This window comes from Notolabrus celidotus, chromosome 21 (genome assembly GCF_009762535.1).
Source record: "Notolabrus celidotus isolate fNotCel1 chromosome 21, fNotCel1.pri, whole genome shotgun sequence".
Taxonomy (NCBI): Eukaryota; Metazoa; Chordata; class Actinopteri; order Labriformes; family Labridae; genus Notolabrus; species Notolabrus celidotus.
The window spans coordinates 1,990,520-2,010,190 of NC_048292.1; the positions used below are offsets into that span (position 1 = coordinate 1,990,520).

At 42.3% G+C, this 19,671-nt stretch overlaps 1 protein-coding gene across 6 annotated transcripts; it reads right to left on the reverse strand.

Annotated features, from left to right (window-relative positions):
• Nucleotides 1-280: 280 nt before the first annotated feature.
• gata3 (GATA binding protein 3) lies at nt 281-18,985 on the reverse strand. 6 transcript variants are annotated; one of them, XM_034673091.1, is made up of 7 exons: nt 13,205-13,498; nt 12,664-13,050; nt 11,348-11,830; nt 8,977-9,033; nt 8,773-8,819; nt 4,880-5,005; nt 281-1,819 (listed from the first exon to the last, which is right to left on the reverse strand). In XM_034673091.1, exons 2-7 carry the CDS (start codon nt 12,893-12,895, stop codon nt 1,541-1,543), a joined length of 1,224 nt encoding a protein of 407 aa, XP_034528982.1. In that variant the 5' UTR covers nt 12,896-13,050; nt 13,205-13,498; the 3' UTR covers nt 281-1,540. The 6 variants fall into 6 exon arrangements, with proteins under 6 accessions (XP_034528982.1, XP_034528980.1, XP_034528979.1 ...); XM_034673089.1 differs by having other exon boundaries at nt 11,291-11,830; XM_034673088.1 differs by lacking the exons at nt 8,773-8,819; nt 13,205-13,498 and adding an exon at nt 18,851-18,985 and having other exon boundaries at nt 8,888-9,033; nt 11,291-11,830.
• Nucleotides 18,986-19,671: the final 686 nt, after the last annotated feature.

Below are 19,671 nucleotides of genomic sequence, written 5' to 3' on the forward strand. Positions count from 1 at the left end.
GTGTGTTGGTGTGATGAGACAAAAAGCCCCTTCAGCCTCTCTGACCCTGCTGTTTGATTTCTTCCTACGTCCTACGTCCTACGTCCCCTCTGTTTATTTCTGCTCTTCCTGTTTGTGCTCGCCTGACCCGCACGGGCTGCCCCTGTGAATGCTGGGTAGGGGATGTAAAAATAAAGATGGCGGTCGCTGCCGCTCGCTGCTCACGCTCGTGGGTGGAGAGAGAGGGTGTCAGAGATCACACAGAAAAGACGGCTCTGGACCACAGCGCTAACATGTCAACAGAGATTAAACTAGTTTATTATTTTCAAAGAGGGAAAAAAAATTACGAAACAAAAAAGCAGTCATATTTTACACTAGTGATTATTATTAAATTTTTACAACCATTCAGTCTGCATAACATAAAGAAATAATTCTACATCTTTGTTTATTTCGTATTTTTGGTACTCTGATTTATACATACAAATAACAAATACAGGAACTTTTTTCACAATGCATATAATCTGTGGGCAGGAAGAAAGTCTTTCAGGTGTGAGTGTATGTATGTGTGTGTGTGCGTGCATGTGTGTGTGTGTGTTTATGCAAGTGTGTGTGTAGGTGCAACACAAACCAATTGCCCGAGACCTATAGCACATCCAAAAAAACAAAAAAAAGAAGAGTCTCCTGCAGCCGGAGCCGCCGACTCTCTGCAAACTTAATGCAATGCAATTCACGCAGGCGAAAACAGAGGCCTGCCCTTTCTCAAAAGTCTCTCCTTCTTCCTCCTCCTCCTCTTCCTCCTCCCTTTTTTCTTTCCCTCCGAAAGGCGTCCTCTCCACCTGCCGCGACTCGTACCCTTCTCATCGTTAGCTGCCCGGGGGCATGTTTTCCTTTTTTTTTCTTCTTGCTTAATTAAAAAGTCTTCATTAAATGTACTGTATTTCATACAATTTGTACAAATATATTCAACGTCTGTCTCTCCTCGTTGAAGAAGAAAGGGGAGGAGCTTGTGAGGAGGGAGTGGGGGGGCGGGGTTTTCCTGTTACACAGGTGTAAGGGAGGGAGAGAGAGGGAGGTGGGGTTTTGGGGGGGTTTCAGGTTTCAAGGAAGGGGGAGAGTAAAAGTCTTTTTTGAAGTGTTTTTTGTGATGAGTGGAAAAATGGCTTTTTGTACAGTAATGGAGGTCCTGTCGGTGTGGAGTCAGCCGGGAGGAGAGCCTCGATGCAGGAGTGGCGGTTAAAGGGGGGAGAAAGTGTTCTTTCTCTCCCCGCGTTGGAGGAAGAAAACTCTTCCTCGTCGGAGGTCAGTGCGCCAAAAGTTAAAAGTCAGGTCTGCAAAGCATTCACGACGCAGAGGTACACTTTGATTTTTATAAAAATAAGATACAACCGAGGACAAAAGGAGGCTGTTGTCGTGGCACCGCAGCTCGCCGGTGAGAGAAGAAGGGGGGGGGGGGCGTCAAGGAAAAAAGTGTATCTGTCTTTCAAAGAAGCGTGAGCAGGTCAGCAGAGGTACCGAGGGGTTAAAGTGGTGCGGGGAAAGAGGGGGCGTCAGGTGCAGGTCTTTAACCCATAGCTGTGACCATACTGGAGGGGTGGTGTGGGGCGAAGGAAGGGTGCATGGGTGTCGGGGTGGTCAGCATGTGACCGGAGTGCGAGAAGGGCGGGAAAGAGGACATGTGGCGGGAGAGGGCGGCCGGGCTGAAGGAGCTGCTCTTGTCCATCAGGCTCTTGGAGAAGTCGTCCATGCTGTCTTGGGACTTTTTGCTCTTCTTGGACTTGCTCGACATCTTCCGGTTCCGGGTCTGGATGCCTTCCTTCTTCATGGTCAGAGGTCGGTTGATCTGCTCTCGAAAGGAGACAGAAAGGATGGCAGATTAGTATTTTGTTGAAGGAAGGATGTTGTTTTTTTTGAAAGACAGGATTCTTAAAAGTGGAGATCAAGAACGGCAACAAAAAACAGAGTTGGAGGCAAAGGGAGGGACTTGTTTTTGGGATGATTCAGCCAATAGTGCTCAGGTTGGCGCCCATCATTGTCCGTCAGCTTCCAAATAAAAACATTGAAACATTCTTTGTTTTATCAGTGATCTAAGGGCTGCCACACTTTCATTTCTAGCTTTTAAAGTTATGAATAAAGGGCGTAAAGTTTGAGTATTATTTCAATAATAAACGCCGTGATTACAGGGTGTATAATCAGATTAAATACCACAGAGATTAGCTGCAAAACTTCTGTTTTAGTCCCCACTGAGCCGGACATATTGGTAACAATTGATCCAAACATCATGTGAATAAATAAAGCTGAAACATGTGTGTGATTGATCAGGGTTTTAAAGAGAAGGGAGAGTCTAAATATTTGAAAATAGAAGAGAAAGTTCTGTTTCTGGGGCAGATTTTGGGGTTTCGGGCAACATAAGGCCGTGTAATGGAGTCCCATTGTAACCGAATCTGACTGTCCCATCCTAAAACACAACACTGTTTACATAAACGCTGAGTGAGTGTGTGTGTGTGTGTGTGTGTGTGTGTGTGTGTGTGTGTTATTGTGTGGTATCTGAGTCTGCGCTCATGCCAGAAAGAAACAGAGAGAAAGGGAAAGGACGGAGGAAGAGATGGAGAGTGTCTGGCAGCTCATGTGCGAGCCAGTCGACCACAGAGACACATGGCCACGACGACCGCCAAGTTCTCCCCTCTCTCTCTCTCCTTCTCTCCTTCTCTCTCCCTCCCTCCCTCCTCAACCGCTCGGCCCCGTCGTCTCCTGGCCAAAATGGCCCCAGCTGCCGTATTCCAGCATCGGTTTAGCCGGCAACGAGAGCTGGATGATGGAATTCGGGGCTGTGGGCAGGATTACGAGGGGAGGTGGATGAGGCCGACTGGCTTCCTGATCTTTCTTCCCGGGGAAATGGGAGCGGGGATTTCTTCCTCGTTGTCTGAGACGGTTTCTCTTTTTTTTTCCAGAGTGGCCTGGATGATTAGCAGAGGGCAGAGATCTGTGGTTTCACTCTCTCAGATGTGGCTCACTCTCTCTCTCTCTCTCTCTCTCTCTCTCTCTCTCTCTCTCTCCTGGTCTACCTCACTTCCAGCTCTACGCCCACCTAAAAGCCCGGTCAGGCCCTCTTTGATGCCTGAGATGTCTCACAGAGGAAACCCCGGGCCTCCGGACTTGCACTAAGGCCGCCGCCCGCCCCCCCCCCCTTAGACTTCAAACAAAAAAAGCCACGCCGAAGTGTTTTTCAGTCAATGACCGCCACAGAAACACAGCACAGACGCCCCGACACCTTAAACCTCAGCGTCCACACAAGAAGGTGTAAAACGCAGAGATGCAGACGTGAGAGAGAAGAAGACTTCACAACCTCTGAGGAGAGCCTGTCAGACTTTCTGAATGCTAACCAGACAACAGGCGGCTTCCATCAGGTGTTTTTTGGACACACATGCACTAAATTCCCCGTGAAGAATGAGGAATTTGTTTCAAAGGGAGAAATCCAAAACAGAAGTCTGGATTTACCAAAATAAACTTCCAAATTACGCCTCAAAGGTCAGGGTCGGTTCAGATGCTAATACGCAACAAGGAAATATTATTCTCTGTGTTCTCTCTCTCTCTCTCTCTCTCTCTCTCTCTCTCTCTCTCTCTCTCTCTCTCTCCATCGTCTGCTGAGACTGAAAGTTGGAGCCAAAAGTAACATGGGAAATTCATTTAACAAAGAGCACAGGGAGGACACTGAGCAAATACTTCATCCTGGTTCTGAAGTCCACTTTTCAGGTTTCTACACTCCTCTTTCTTCTTCCCGTACTTTCAAAACATGCTTTCTGCGCTGATATCTTTAATTCTGCATGATTGTGTTCTTCCTTCCAAATCAGGCCTCTGCTGTTTCTACTTTTACAAACACCTCTAATGTCTCCTTGGCACTTTTGAAAACAAACTCATCACATTAGCTGTCATTAGCCTATTGAAACCTGAATATAAGAATTCAGAATGGAGAGTAAACGCACTTCGTAGGCGTATGCATGAGTGCAGAACACATGCAAGAGACGTAACAGAACAAAAACACCTTATAGAGGAAAGTTTGGGTTCAGTGTTTTCTTTCTTTTCTGCAAAATATGCACAAAAATAGCTAAAAAACTCCCTCAAAGGGATGCTTTTTACTTTAAAACATGTTTTGCATTAAAGTGCATGTCTTTTTTTAACTTTTACACCCTCTTAGAAGTTAAATCAGCGTTTCTACTTTTACATAAGTGTGTATTTTAGCTGCACCTTTCTCCTCACGCACCTAAACGTATAAATATGCAGCCTTTATTTGTAGTCTGACGGAAGGATGTTACCTCAGCCTCCCTTTATCACCTTTCTTATTAGTTTAATCTGCGGTGTCAGTCAGATTCACAGTGACAGCTTTGTGCTGCAGAAATAGGGGGGGGGGGGATAAAGTAGTCCCTGGGGTTTTCAGATTGAGGATGTGAAATGATGTGATGAGGCGACCCAAAACGAATCAGTGAGGATTGGTGGTCAGAGAGGGGGGGGGATTCTAACTCCTGAAGAGAGGAGGAGAGGAGAGGAGAGGAGGAGAGGGAGAGAGGAGAGGAGGGGGGAATCAAGCTGGAAATTAATGGAATTTTAATTAAGCCCCCTCCTTCTTTAATATTCAAAACCACGGCAGGCTGCGGGCTTAGTTCACTCCGCTCTTATACATTTTAGATTCGCACTTACTGCCAATAAATCATATTAATTCTACAGTATTTGTTATCAGTGTGGCCCGGAAACTCTCTGCAGGGACGAGGCAGATAAATATTCACAAGGAGGAGGAGGAGGAGGAGGAGGAGGAGGAGAAGGGAAGGTGCCCAGCAGGACGTGAGGAGCAGAAAGATGCAGGTGCAGGGAAAATAAATGTATTCACAGGGAGGTGTTTTCTACTTACATTGTGCAGTTTGAAGTAGAGGCCGCAGGCGTTGCACACCGGGTCCCCGTTGGCGTTTCTCCGCCACAGCGTCGTCGTTGTCGTTTGACAGTTTGCGCATGACGTCCCCGCCCGCCTGGCTGCAGACTGTATAAGACAACACAAGAATGGACAAAACAAAAAGAAGGGGGGGTCACATGACAGCGAAATCACCCAAATCAACATGGACTTTATTGTGACTGACTACACACACCAAGATTCAGGGCGTTAAATTCCTGAGAGCTTTAAAAAATGTGAAAATTTAACAACAAACAGGCACTCATGATGAGAAAAAAGGTGATTAAATTATAAGTTAAATGATTTAATGGCTCTTTTAAGTCTTGTTTGCATTGATTCTGACTACATCTGCCATGAACGCGCTCAGTAAGATTACAAATAAGTGTTTAGTCTCATGGTTTGGCCAAATCTCTCTGAAGGAAAGGAACTCTTTAAACCAGATTGTTAAATGGTCAAGCAAGTTGATTGGTGAGCCACAGGCATCCACAGCATCCCTGTACACTAATCAGTTACAGCGGATAGCCACCTCTATTTTAAATAACGCCTCACACTCCTCTGTGACAGTGATTTCCAGCTTCTACACTCTGGACGATGGGTTTAAGTCCCAAGGTGGAGCAGGACACAGCGTCACAAGAAAAGCTTTGTTCCTGCTGCTAGTACTTTTTATTTTCTCACACAGTCAGCCCCCAATTTTAAGACTTGGACCTAGATTGTCTTATTTTTTATTCATGTGATTCTATTGTTTTTATTGGTTGACTGTTCTCTGATATGCATTTTAAATGGAACCTTCAGCACTTTTAGTATTTTATCATGTCTATTCTTTATACCATTTTTAGTGTTAGATTGCTTTTAGGATATTTTTGTATGTTTTGCACATTAAGTAGTTTGTTCTGTCTGAAGTCTATCTTGTAATTTTTGTATCAACCTAACATCTCACTGGCTGCAAAACAAGTTTGGTACAAATAAAGGAACCTGAACCTGAACCTGAATGAGCGTCTCCATTTTACGCACATGCGCACGTCTAATTAAAATCCTCAAGACAGCACAGTCATGAGATTTTATTTTATTCTATTGCAGCATATAGTTATAGTTATGCACACTATTATTCTTTGCATTAACTTGAAGCTGCAGAATTTAGAGAATTAAAAAAAATAAATATAAAAAAAAACCACACAGAGCTGCTTTCACTGGAGGCTAAAAATAGCCACAGAGCGCATACCTCGTGCTGAATAAATATTTACAGAAGACATAAAAGCAGTGCCTTGAAATGGGAGAGCTATTAAATCTGATTAAATTTCCCTCCTTAAAACGCGTGGCCTGTTTTTAAAAAAACGCCGACCTCGTGACGCTTAAAGAATCCACATGGGAAAGAAAAGAAAGAAGGGAAAAAGAGGGCCTGGGCATTATCGAATAAAAGGCTCTGATGTGAAAGGGAGCAGGCTTTTTGTCTTTTTTTTTTTTCTTAAAGATATAAATTATGAATTCATAAAGTAGTGAAATGAATCACGTGGTGATAATTGCACGCCAATTAAAAGCATGATAAAATAGAAAATGCGGTTATTTTGAGGCTTCGCTGCAGGCAGAGTGAAAACCCTCCTTCATCCTGACACACTGAAAGTCATGTCTTCTCATGGATTTAGCTGCCTGCCTGTCTGCTGCTGCTGCTGCTGCTGCAGTGCCTTTGACATTGATGTTATAATCTCTAAAAAACAATCAATAGACAGGTGACCGCAGAGGACACGCTAACGTAAAGGACTACATTATCTCTCGGAGGGATTTCCAATTATACACACGTGGTGGCCTAATAACCCCTGCTGCTGGGGTGTGCTGTGCATCACCAATAACCCTAAAACGTCTATATGTGACGATTTGACTCCTTAGTTTTGTATTTGTGTGATTATTTGTGTGATCCATACCATTCCTGCATTGACTCTCTTGACTGCTGCTGGCATTATAATGCATAATATACTGTATTATAATTATCTGTGCCATATTATATTATGTTATATTACAGTATTATTCTAACTACAACTCATAGTCATAATACATACCCCTATTTAATCTGTCATTATAACAATAATCACACCATGTCAACCTGTCACTACTGAAACATTTTTAATACTGCTTGGAATTACTTCTATTTAATCTAAATTACATTTTGTATTCTAGCTTTATTTATCTATTTTTATTTTTACTTATTTTATTTTATTTTACTTATTGAAACTTCTTCTTGATTGTACTTCTGTCTGGGTTGCTGTAACAACTGAATTTCCCCCCAGGGGATCAATAAAGTAATATCTTATCTTTTCTAAAATTACGCGTGTGCCATTCTCTACTTAAATCCTTTAAAGTATTACCTCCTCTGCACATAAGAAGCCAAATGTGACGTTTTAACAATATATTATGTGTTCCATGTGATTAATCACCACGGGGATAATCGAACTCTCCTCTGGTGTCACTTTTCTAGCCTCCAAATTACAGTTTAGCGTCTTTTTTCTCAGTTTTACGCGCTAAAGTAAAATCTGCAGCGTCAACATTGGCGTGGAAATCACCTTTACCTGACCATAATCTTTATTTAAGGAACAACACTAACAAATCTGGAGTCGTGACTGTGTGCCTGGCTGTGCTGGGGCTCCGCAGCCCTGCATGTTATGACTGGGGAAGCGGGGCTTGTGTTGTTAAAAGCGACTTATCTGCGCTGCTCAGATATCCGGCAGCCCTTTCCGGGGAAGCCGGCTTTTCACATTATGGAGGTCCAGAGCATGCAGGACTGGACTGGACTGGACTTGGGTTTGCACTCTGCAGCCATGTTTGCCTCGAAAGGTTTTTTTTGTTTTTTCTAAAGAAAGGCAGAGAGGAGGAGTCCTCTTAAAAAGCTCTGGCTGATGAGATTAAGGGGGTTTCCCTGCAACAACAACAAAAAAAACCAGCTCCACCTGAATTACAAACGTTACTAAATACTAAATTCTAAATATCGATACTTCCGATACCAGATCTTTCTGCTCTAAAATCGATTCTCAAATCAAAATATGGATACGTTTGATCCTTCAGTCATTTGAGGGGATGTGTATCATTAACAGGAACACAGTGGAAAGTAACTAAACCATTGAGAGCTTGTCTAAATGATGCACGGTTGGTGGGAACTGCTTGTCCTAGTTCTTAATAATAAACAATAATTTATTTTAATGGTTTTATTATTTTACTTATTTCTTTTTTGTGTGTTTAAAACACCATTTTCACATATTTTGTACGATTGTGTCCTCTGTTTGGTTTTTCTGTTGTATTAGCTCGGCTACATGCACCATTGTTGTGAGGCTGGGTGGATGTTTATTGTTTATTGTGGTTATACATGTATTCCTGTACAGGCGGTGGCAACAAATCTCCTTATTAAGGACAAATAAAGATCTTTCTATTTATCTATCATATTGTAAATGAGGCCGCTACTACAACATACTTATGAGTTTAAAAATAAATAACTCAGATTTTTTTTAGATTTATGCAAAACACATTGGATGTATTTGCACAAAGTATCGGTATCGGATCAGTATCGCCGATACCAGCCTGAATGTAACTCAGTATCGGATCAGAAAAGGAAAATCGAGTGGTATCGAACATCACTACTTAATGCAACTCAAAGTTCACATGATGGAGCTCACAGTGTGTGCTATGAATGCAGGCCTGCAGCTATACACACTGCAACAAAAGCTGCAGAAGCAGCATTCAAAGAAAGAGGCCTTTATTGTTTTACACTCCGTGGATCAATGACATTTTTTTGCAAAGAAAAAATAGCATCGTCATTGCATTTAAGGAGAGAAAAATGTGCAGTTTTGTCTAATGTAGTATCTGAAAACAGAGACCTGCACTTGTCGAGTCAATTTCCTGCAGCTAATAGGCCTACTTCTTCCTGGATAGGGGAAAAACAGAGAGAGAGACGGAGAATGTCGTCAATAAGGAAACGTGGAGGAGACGTACCAGCCGCCGCTTGGGCTTGATGAGAGGGCGATTCTGCCCGTTCATCTTGTGATAGAGTCCGCAGGCGTTACACAGATAGTGACCCGTACCGTCCCGCCTCCACAGAGGAGTCGACGTGGCCCCGCAGTTCACACACTCTCTACCTTCTGCAAGAGCACACACACACATATACACACACACACACACAGAACATGGACAAAGTGCACCGGTCAGTTTGTCCTTAAATATATAAACACTCTTTATGCATGAACATAAGCTGTGAGTTAAAACAGGTTAGAGGTCAGATATGCAACATTTATATATCATGCAACATCATCAAATATCAGTTAATGCAACAGTACATGTATATGCATGACTTCTTATGCAGCAGTTATTTTCTTCTTGTCCTCTTCTTGGTTTTTGAGCTTCAGGGTCGCCTGAAACTGGATTGTTTAATTCGATTGGAGGATTTCAAAACTAGGATAAAGGATGATCTGTTTTAAGAGCTTAACACTGATCATTTATAAATTGATGTAATACTTGTCACGTGTTCTATTTTGGTGAAACTTTTTAATGCTGCTGTCTTGGCCAGGACTCTCTTGTTAAAGAGACTTTGTATCTCAATGGGACTAAAATAAAGGTTAAATAAAAAAATATATTTATTTATTTATAACGCAGACACACTCACACACACACTTAAACACGTGGTTAATGTTGGTGTGAACACAGCATCAGTGTTAAGGTCCTCTCTGTGAACAAACCACAGAATCTCCAAGCTGTTTAAGACGAAATGTAATTCAAATTTCGACATTTTTTCGAAACCCTAACAATAACAGATTATTTCTTCCTGTTATTAGTTGATTTTTCAATACCATGAGATATGAAATCCATGTGTAACAGTTTAAATGAGGGGCTGTGTCCCTTTGTTTTGAAGGATTGAGGGGCTTTGACTGGCACTTCTCTAGTGACACCGACAGGTGAGGCGCGCACTAACAGTTTGATTATAGAGCAGAGAGAGAAAGGGGCCCTGAAACTGAAACAAGTGGAGCTGCCACATTATTTGAAAGCAGACTCTCACACAGCGCTTTTGTGCTCACGCCGAGAGCCTTTTTGCATTTTCATGCAGCCGCACTTCCCCCTTTTTTTTTCAACGCGAGCTGCAAAAACAGACCGACTTCTTCTTCTTCTTTACAAAGACTCACAAGGAAAGAAGAAGAAGAAGAAGAAGACAGATATATGCGCGAATCTGGCTCGTTTAGATGTGATAGACATGCAAGCACCTGGTGAGAAGTGCTTCTTTACTGCTGCTGGAATCAAATGAAGAACTCATCCAATGCAAACATACACGACCTGAGATTTAAAAAAAAATGCAGGCTCTTTTGCATTGAGCACAATTTAGCTTTCAGACAGCTTTAATGCTGTGAAAGTTTAAAGGGAATGCTCACATCTTTAAATGCACATTATCTCATATTATCCTCGAATTAAAAATCTTGATTTGCATTAGTGTATGATGCAGAATAATCCCGATGATATGCATCAGATAATCCACTGTTTTCAATGCTCCTATCAAAAGCTCTGATATTAATCTCATTACTGCAAACTGGGGTTTTCAGCTGCAGAAATAACCTTTAAAATAATTACCAGCTCTCCTCTTCTTCCTCATAAATTGGAAAATATCTCCCTCTCTCCCTCTCTCCCTCTCCCTCTCTCTCTCTCTGTCTGCCCTCCCTCTCGGTGCAGGTTCGTGCTCTCTGCCTCGGCGACGGTTCACCCGCTTTTTCCCTGTGAATGAACATGCAGCATCCGGTGCTGAACCGCTGGGTAAACAATGCAACTGTGGCGCGCACTGGTCTGACAGTAATGGGATTATCTTAAACATATAAACGGGGCGACACAGCCCAGAGAGCTGGCTTCCCCTCTGTCTCTGTTTCTCTCTGTGTGTTGGTGTAGAGGAAGGTGGAAAAAAATGACCTAAATTAATCACAGAGTTTGGCTTTGGACTCTTTTTTCATCTGGATTTTTTATTTTATTATTTATTATGGTTTGGGAGAAATTCAATAAAGTCCAAGAAAATATTTTTTATTTAGTATTTTTATTCTTTAAATATATTAATGTCTATTTAATCCTTTTGAAAACGCATTAAATTATATATTTAATTGTATTAACCTGAAACATATTTGTGTTATTGTTGGTGTTTTTATCAGATGATGAAAGAAAGAGCTCTCAGGCATTTTGAAGCGTCTCTACAGAATCAAGGTTTAGCCTTTAGCCTCAAACTGAGAGCTTTCTTGTTCATGTGAGGGATGAATGAGCTGCTCGTGGGCATTTTTTAAATATGAGATTAAACATGGCTGATCATTAAGGCTGCAAATCTGGGGAATATCATGTTAGATCAAAAGGGAATGTAATAAAGCGCACGCCTACCTGAACAGGACCTTGTTTTTGGTCTCGTTTTGGAACCATAACTAGAAGATGACCCACCTATCAGGCTACTTGGTGGGAAGAGGCCTGGGCCGTATTCAGGGACATAGGATGGGTATGCGGCGATGGGGTGGTGGGCAGAGCCTGACCCTGCTCCGATTGATGCCATGCTCCGGCTATGAGCTGACTCCAGTTTCATACTCTCGGCCAGGGTCACCTGGTACTTTATGCTCTCTTTGTCCTCCTGCCGCAGCGAGCTGCTGGAGCCCGGGGTGGATATGCCCGGGTCCGGGGACACGTCTTTCGGTGGGGTGGGGGGAAACGTGAAGAGGTGAGGGCTGGTGTGGCCGGTGGACAGAGAGGAGGAGGAGGAGGAGGCCGAGGGGTAGACGGACAGGCTAGCCGGGGAGCCATGGTGCAGGGGGTTCTTGGGGAAGGGGCTCAGGTTCCAGGGAGAAGTGCTGTGGTGCGGGGCGATGCCTTTGCTCCCCTCCAGCCAGGGCAGAGAGCCGTGCAGTAATGAGGGACGGCACACCTGGCTACCTGAGGCAGCACAGAAACACAGGAACACATTACGAGCTGCACACTATCATCAAAAATACACAGTCTTACATTTCATTATTACAGGATAAGATTTTGGAACACTTTTACGCACAGATTCACATTTCAATCTTTTTATACGTTTGGCACAAAAACTCTAAATTAACAAGCGTCCAAAATAATCTCTGAGGAGGTGAAGATGAGGTTCCATGTACGTAATTTTTCCCTTTTTCTTTTTCCATTCATCAGGCCTTTAGTGCAACAACCTGCACGTCAAGAATTTACATCGTGATTGATTGTTGAGGAAGTTAAATTGTAAAATAAAGGAACCTCCACAGTGACTTTTACGCGCATGGAAAGCACATTACAATAAAGGTAAACATGGCGCAAACACTCCACAGAGCAACTCCTAAAATATATATTCTGTGTCCAAACATGTAAAAGATTAAAATCCATAATTCAACATTAAATTGATCCAGAACACACCTTTTTTTTTACGCGCGTCATTTCTTCAAACACCTCAGCTGGATTTAATATTTGTGAAGTTTAAACTGAGGTGACAGAAACCAAAGACAAACTCGAGGTAAACCAAGCGTGTTTACTGCGTGGTTTCACAACACTTAAAGCTCTCAGGTTTTTCAGACAAAGTCAATTCAGGCCAAAACCGAAACCTGGCCCGGATAAGAGTCAGATTATACAAATAATTCCAAACACGGTGACAGTAATTGAATATTTGGAGCAGGGTTTTGAATTACGCGCAAGGATCCAAACAGGATAATGTGCACATAATTAAATAAATAAAAGGCCTACTAAAGAGGCTGTTTTCTTTTACTTACTGTGAGGAGGAGGAGGGTACCTCTGGACGGCTCGGACTGGGTTTCCATAGTACGGAGAGACGTGGTTCCCCTGTCCATCGATATTAAAGAGTACATCCACATCGTCAGCGAGGGGATACTGCGAAGGGTCCATGTAAGAGTGGCCGAGGCCCGGGTGATGTGAGCCGGGATGCTGCTCGTTCAACGCGGGGTGATGGGTCATCCATCGTGGCTGATCCGCACTTACTTCCATGCTTTTTTTTTTGTTGTTGTATATGTGTTTGCTCTTTTTCTCTCTCTTCAGTAAGTGTTCATGCAAACCGGCACAAGTCTCAAGAGAAGAAAGAATCAGTCCAAAATCCCTTTACTGTTGTTAAATCCACAGGTTCCGCGCGTGCTTCCGATCACCTGGAGACAGAGAGGAGAATTTAAAAGTCTTATTTCTTTAAATTTTTTTGCTTTCACATGCAGCACGGCTTTAAAAAAAAAACAAACAGGCACGCTGAAGTCAATTTACCAACCACAAAAAAAAAGAGAGAGGAAATTCAAACACGACACATACCCCACATTACAAATGCGACAAAATAAATACGTCCAAAATGGAATCCAGTCCCACGCAGAGTTCCTGAACTTCTTCTTCCTCTTTGCAACAAAAATATATTTCAGCTTCAACAAGTAGTGCGCAGATTCACGCAGAGGAGGCTTCACCGCACTCTGAGCAGCACCAGCACCAGCAAGTTAAACTCACTGATCAAATCTGTGTTTGTGCGCTGTTGTAGCCTCTCTCTCTCTCTCCATTAACTCCTCTCTCTCTCTCTCGCCCCTCTCGTCTGTGTGGCTCGTGCTCGCTCACCCTTGCTCTACCTCTCTCTCTCTCTCTCTCTCTCTCTCTCTCTCTCTCTCTCTCTCTCTCTCTCTCTCTAGCTCCCCTCTCTTTTTTTTTTTTTTTTTACAGTGAAGGCATTCTTTCAGGATGGCGCCAGGCAGCTCAATGCTTGCAGACAGCTGTGGCGCGACGCAACTTAAGGAGGGTCTGTCAGTGTCATCAGTTAAGGGGAGGGGCCTGCCCTAATTGAATATAACGTGGGGGCCAAGGAGAGATGCAGAAGTGAGTGCTGCAAGATTTTTTTTTTTTTTTTTTTTCAATGACCTTGCCAAAAAAAAAAGATGTTATTAAAAATGAGGATATTTCTTTTTAATAGGCCTGATAATAAAACTTTCACCTATATTACGCATGAAAACACAGAAGAGTGCTGAATTAATGCTTTAGGAAGTTATTAAAATATGTGACACCTTCACAGAAATTCATTTAAATACATTATAAACAGAAAAACAAACATTTTTAGATTTTTTTTAAAACTCTTAAAAGCTTCAAAAGCAGATTCATTCAAAATAAATAAAATAAATCAGATGTATTTCTGTTAAAACTCTTCACTTTTGCTGCAGTTTCTCTAGAGAGAGGCTGCAGCCTGCAGAGCCTGTTGCTCGGGGGCCAAAGGCAGGTTGCGGGACATGAACACACACACACGCTCTTAAAATTGTGACAGTGCGTCCTCTCGCGGTGACAGCCACATTATTCTAATGGCACCATCCAAAAAAAACAACTCAGATCTCCTCAGAGTGAGGCAAGGACGCAGGAGCTTAAAGTCTCAGAGGAAATACATATATCAAAATTTAATGTATGCTATTATGGGCTGTCAGTGAAGACACCAGTAACCGTGCTGTAACCTTGCAGCAACTCGGACAGACAAGCAACAATGGAGCATGTCATTATTTATTCAAAACAGTGCATTAAATGTAACAGGATAGCGCGCGCGCTGGGAGTGATTTAACCCCTCTTTCGATTTCCATCTTTTTTTATTTGCAAGTTCAACATTGAAGCACTTCAAAGGGCAGACCTCTCTCCTTAAATCAGAGACGAGTTCACCCCTGCATGTTCAGCCTCAAACGAGCGTTCCTCACCCCGGCTATAGAGGGCTCCTCCATGGGGAGCTATTCTATGACCAAAGGAGGCTCACTTTGGGCTTCTCCATACACTTCCAGATTTGTAGCGTGTAATAGTAGAATATGTTTGTGTATGAGTGTGTGTGTGTGTGTGTGTGTGTGAGAGAGAGTGAGTGGGGGCAGCCTTGGCGACGCCACTGGATGTGACGTCACCGCGGTGTAAACAGTCAGGAAATGAACCCACTTCGCAGAGCTTGTGCGTATTTTGGCAGCGTGAGCGCGCACGCCCTTTCCCTTTGCACGGCGTAGAGGTATATCAGTAATATTCTGTCACTGTCTAACACCAGGTGAGGGTCGGCCTAATGAATTAAGACTGAGGATGCATGAAATATACACAACATGAAGGGTGTGGAGATTCTCTGACATGATGTTTCGTATTTTTCACAGCTGAGATTTTAAATCTGCAGGTGATGGCTGCATTATTATTATTATTCCTCCTTTTATTTTGTAGTTTAAATGTTTTTTTATTGAGGTAGCAATAATAGAACATTCAATGTTACAGATATTTTCCCCCTTTCTTAATTAAATGAAGAAAAACATAAACATATAGTGAGTAACACTAAAAGAAAAACAACCACAACAACAACATAGAGGAAAAATAACATTCAAAACCCACCCACACACCCTGTACTTCCTGCCACTCCAAAGGAGGCCATTAATGTTATGTTGTAATTAGTTTAGCTTGTTTTTTTCCTATACATTCAATATATTGAAGAAGGGGAACCCAAGTCTTGCCATATTGCCCTAGATTGTTTATCCTTGTTTTAAATCCTTGTTCCTATTGCGCGTTGGGAGCATTGACTGAGGCAGTCTTGGCAAAGCGTGTTATTTTTCCTCTCCAGGATAGCCCTACACCTGGAAAGAGAGAGATTGAGAGAGAGAGGGAGGGTGAGAGAGAGAGAGAGGGAGAGAGAGAGAGAGAGAGAGAGAGAGAGAGAGAGAGGCAGGCAAACCTGAGACTGAACTTGGATGCAAACTGCTGTAGCTGCCATTGTCAAGCTGTCAGCGGACTCGTGTAATTATCCTCTTGAAAAGTATCGCAGAGGCCATTATCCACAAAGTCCCCGTTCTAGGTGCTCAGAGGCAAACACATGACGGTAAATGTAGCCTAAAATCCCGATTATGTTTTTTTGTTTCTTGACTGGATGTATCGAAGCTTAGAGAATGGGACATGGAAGCCGTCCCATGACTTGATTCCCCAAGCCTCGGTGTCAATAACGCCGGAGCTTATTCAGCGAGGAATAAGGAATAAAAGCTGGCTCTCTTAAAAAGTTGTCATTTATAATCCTGAAAACTGTCTCCACGGAGGGAGAAACGGTGGCTTCAGCTTTCTTTCCCTCTCTGTGTGTGTGTGAGAGAGAGAGAGAAAGAGAGAGAGAGTCTCTGTGAGTCTGGGTCTATTTTGGAAGTTAATGGCCTACAAATAGCAGCGCCGCGTCTGTGCGTAAAGGTTGATTCATAAAAGCAGGCGAGGGGCCAGTCCGGCTCTGTGATTGCAGAGATAATTTCTGAGTGATTATGTCAGCCAGCTTTGATTAAAATCACGACATGGCACAGTTTCTTCTTCTTCTACACCACGGCTGAGAATTTAAGACACGAACGGATTATTCCACTGCCAGTGTGTGTGTGTGGGGGGGGGGGGGGGGGGGGATGAAATGTTGCAGATAACGTCTCTTTGTACGTGTGTGTGAGAATAAGAGAGATTGTGTGTGTGTGTGTGTGTGTGTGTGGATGTGTATGTGTGTGTGTGACTCCTCAACCATTATAGAGTCTGTTCTCACCATGATTTATAATTTCCTTTCGTCATCTGATTAATCAGAGGTCAAGGAGATAAAATCACACAATTGTAATAATGCATTCATCACCATAACTACTACAGCAATAATGCTAATAAGCTAATGATGGCATGAATCATATTGTTGTGTTTTTTAAAAGGCTAATTTGAAATATTAAATACATTAAGATCTTTAAAAAAACACATTTTATATCTATTTATTTTATTATGTCAGTGTAATCCGGATTTAAATAATGGGGCCTTATTTTACATATTTTTCAGTCATTTTAAAAATCCACAATTACAACATTTTTTAACCCTTCATTTAGGCAAACATATATATGATAAAATAATAGAGAGTGTAAAGCTGCAGATGTTGTTTGATACCAACAAATAAGCCCAGTCACTGTTGAACTGAGTAATAATGTTTAAAGCCAGCAGTCATAACGGTGTGATGCGTAATTGTGAGGACCAAACGCTCATTTCTCGGCTGTATTTTGAAACCGGTAGCTGTCTCCTAATGTAACAGTTCCTCTGCACCTGACTCATTTGTCAACCTTTCTAGTCTTTTCAAGAAAAACAGTCTTGCTATATACTGGCTGTCAGCATGTGAACACACACGGCTTCTTAGAACAAAACGAGGGCGTCAAATTCTGCGCCTGGAACTGAAAACTGAACAAAATTTCCTAGAACGATTTAAATGAGAGCACGAACATAAATCACCTTTTTTTTTTTTTTTGCTTGTGAGTGTGAAAAAAAAAAAAGAAAAGTAGGCTAATTTGTGTCATTCCTCCCATCGAGAAAGAAAACAAAATGGTCTGCCAATTTTCTGACTTCTTCTGATGCTTATCTGCGTCTATATCGCAGCTCGCCAGACGCACTGATGTAATCTGTGATTTAAAGCACGTGCAGGGCCAGAACAGGAAGAAAGTGAGTTCATTTTTTGGATTTTATTTTTCTTGTTTGGACTACAAAATGAGTCCTTTCTGTTTGATTTGACTGAATTTGAAAATTTAAATAAGGCTCATAACTAAGCAAATCTTTCCCCCTGCTACTGCCACCTTGTGTCGGCCATCTGTGGATCTGTCCTGTGTGTGTTTTAACTTGTGTTGTGTTGTATATTCGTTGTGTGCATTTGTTGCTCAGTTTAATGATTGTGTACAACACTGTTAAATGTTGTCCTGTTCTGTCTGCTTGTGTCTTCCTTAACATTTCCTTATTCCTCCTTCCCTCCGTGTATTTCTCAAAGACTGTCATGTCCTCTCCTTATGTAGCTTTTAATCATTTTTAATCCTATGTTCCTATTTCTACTTTTCTTTTCCTCTCTCTTTTTTATTTTCATTTTATTCTACTTCATTTAATTTTTATCATTTAATCTTCATCTTTTATAGGGAGCCTTTTTTTTAAAACATCTGGCAAGGGACTAAAATGTGTAAACTAGCCTTTTGGCTAAATCTGTCATATTTACAGAAGTGTTAATTTATATGCATGGTCCTTTTTAAATCAGAAATAAATAAATAAAAAGGGAATAAAACAGTAAATCGACACTGAAAGCTACGGATTCAAATGACACCACTACCTGCTGTCTCTTTGTCTCCCTAAAAGACAGTCATCTAAAGCTTATTATCACTGATTTATAATAATTTGATACGAAATTTTTGATTTAATTAATTAAAAAAGACGATTTCAGTCATTTTTGACGATGAAATTGTTTTTAAAAAACAGCCTTTGGGGTTTCCATTCAAGTGCGCGTAAGATGCCCTTAATTTGGCGTCCTCTTCCTCCACCATATCAAGACATATCGACCAACCCCGAGATGGAGAGAGCTAATAACGGAGGGAAACGCAGCTTCAGCAAGCCTGACTCCTTTTTTATGACCCGCCGGCAAGGTAATCAGATCAATTTCACGGCTTGTGTGAGAGTCTGCCTATTCCAGCAACCTGCGCGCGAGGTAATAGGTCGTTAAAACCCCCTCATCTAAGCTATTTGAGGGGGGAGGAGGAGGAGGGGGGGGGGTGTCTCGGTTTGGAGATATGTGGTTAAATATTTTTAGAGAAAGCTGTCAGTGTTGGAGCGAGGTTGACAGTTGTGGCGTCAACAATGGCGGACGTTATGGGTGTTATAGCCGGTGTTATCAGCACCACAGCCCCCCCTTTTACAAGCAAGTGCACACACAGTACAGTGGGGAGGAGGTGGAACCAGGCGGCTTCATTCATTAGCTTCACGTTTCTCCTGTTTTTTCGTTTGCTTAAATATTTTTCTATCAAACACAAAAGTTTCCCATCATTCAGAACGCGAGCAACATCACAGAGCTCTCATATCAATACAAAGCCACAGCACGGGGAAGAGGGAGCAGGCGGCAGCAGCAGCCCACAGGACGCAGCGTGGGGTTTTAAGGAGGCTTCACAGCGGATCTAAATATTTACTGACCTGTAGTTGTGGACCTGGACCTGGACCTGGATGCTGGTCGGATGATGGAGGAGGTTTTTTTCCCTGAAGAAAGAGTGACATAGAGATGGCAGCGCCGATGGCATTTGGAGAGAAAGAAAGAGAGGGCGAGAGTGAGAGCTGTGTGTGGACGAGGGGAAGAAGAGAAAAAACACACACACACACTCTAGTCTGCAACAGTGGTGGTGGTGGTGGTGGTAGTAGAGGTGGTGGTGGTGGTGGAGGAGGTGGTGCGCGTCCTCGGTCCTGGAGTCACAGCGTCATATAACGAGGAACAACACGCGTGCACATAGGCTACCGGGCAGGCTGTGCGCGCATATGGGCCAACCAAAGGCAGGCCTGCTTCACCGTGCTTACTGTACAGAGCACGCCTGCGCTTCCGGGTCTAAAACATCACAAGAGAGAGGGATAGAAACCAAAACAAAACCAAGACAAGCCTGACAATTTAATACATGATTGTAATCCAATAACTAGTCATATTTATTATTTAGTCTTTTTTTTTTACATGAAATACTCCCTATTTTTATTCTAAATTAATTCCTGTGAATATTTTCTCTACTATTTCTATTTTTAAACTAATATTTCTGTGCAAAACTACAAAATATGCATTTTTCTTTTATAATAAATACTTTTTTGTCATTACAACGAAGAAAGTGGTTCAAATGATGACATTAAGGCAAAATATGGTTCATTTTCTGCACATTTAATGCAGATTTAAGTGTATAATCTGTAAGTGCATTATAGGAGAGACTGGTATGACAACCACCTCCTCCAATAAGGGATAACACAAGAGGACTTGCATG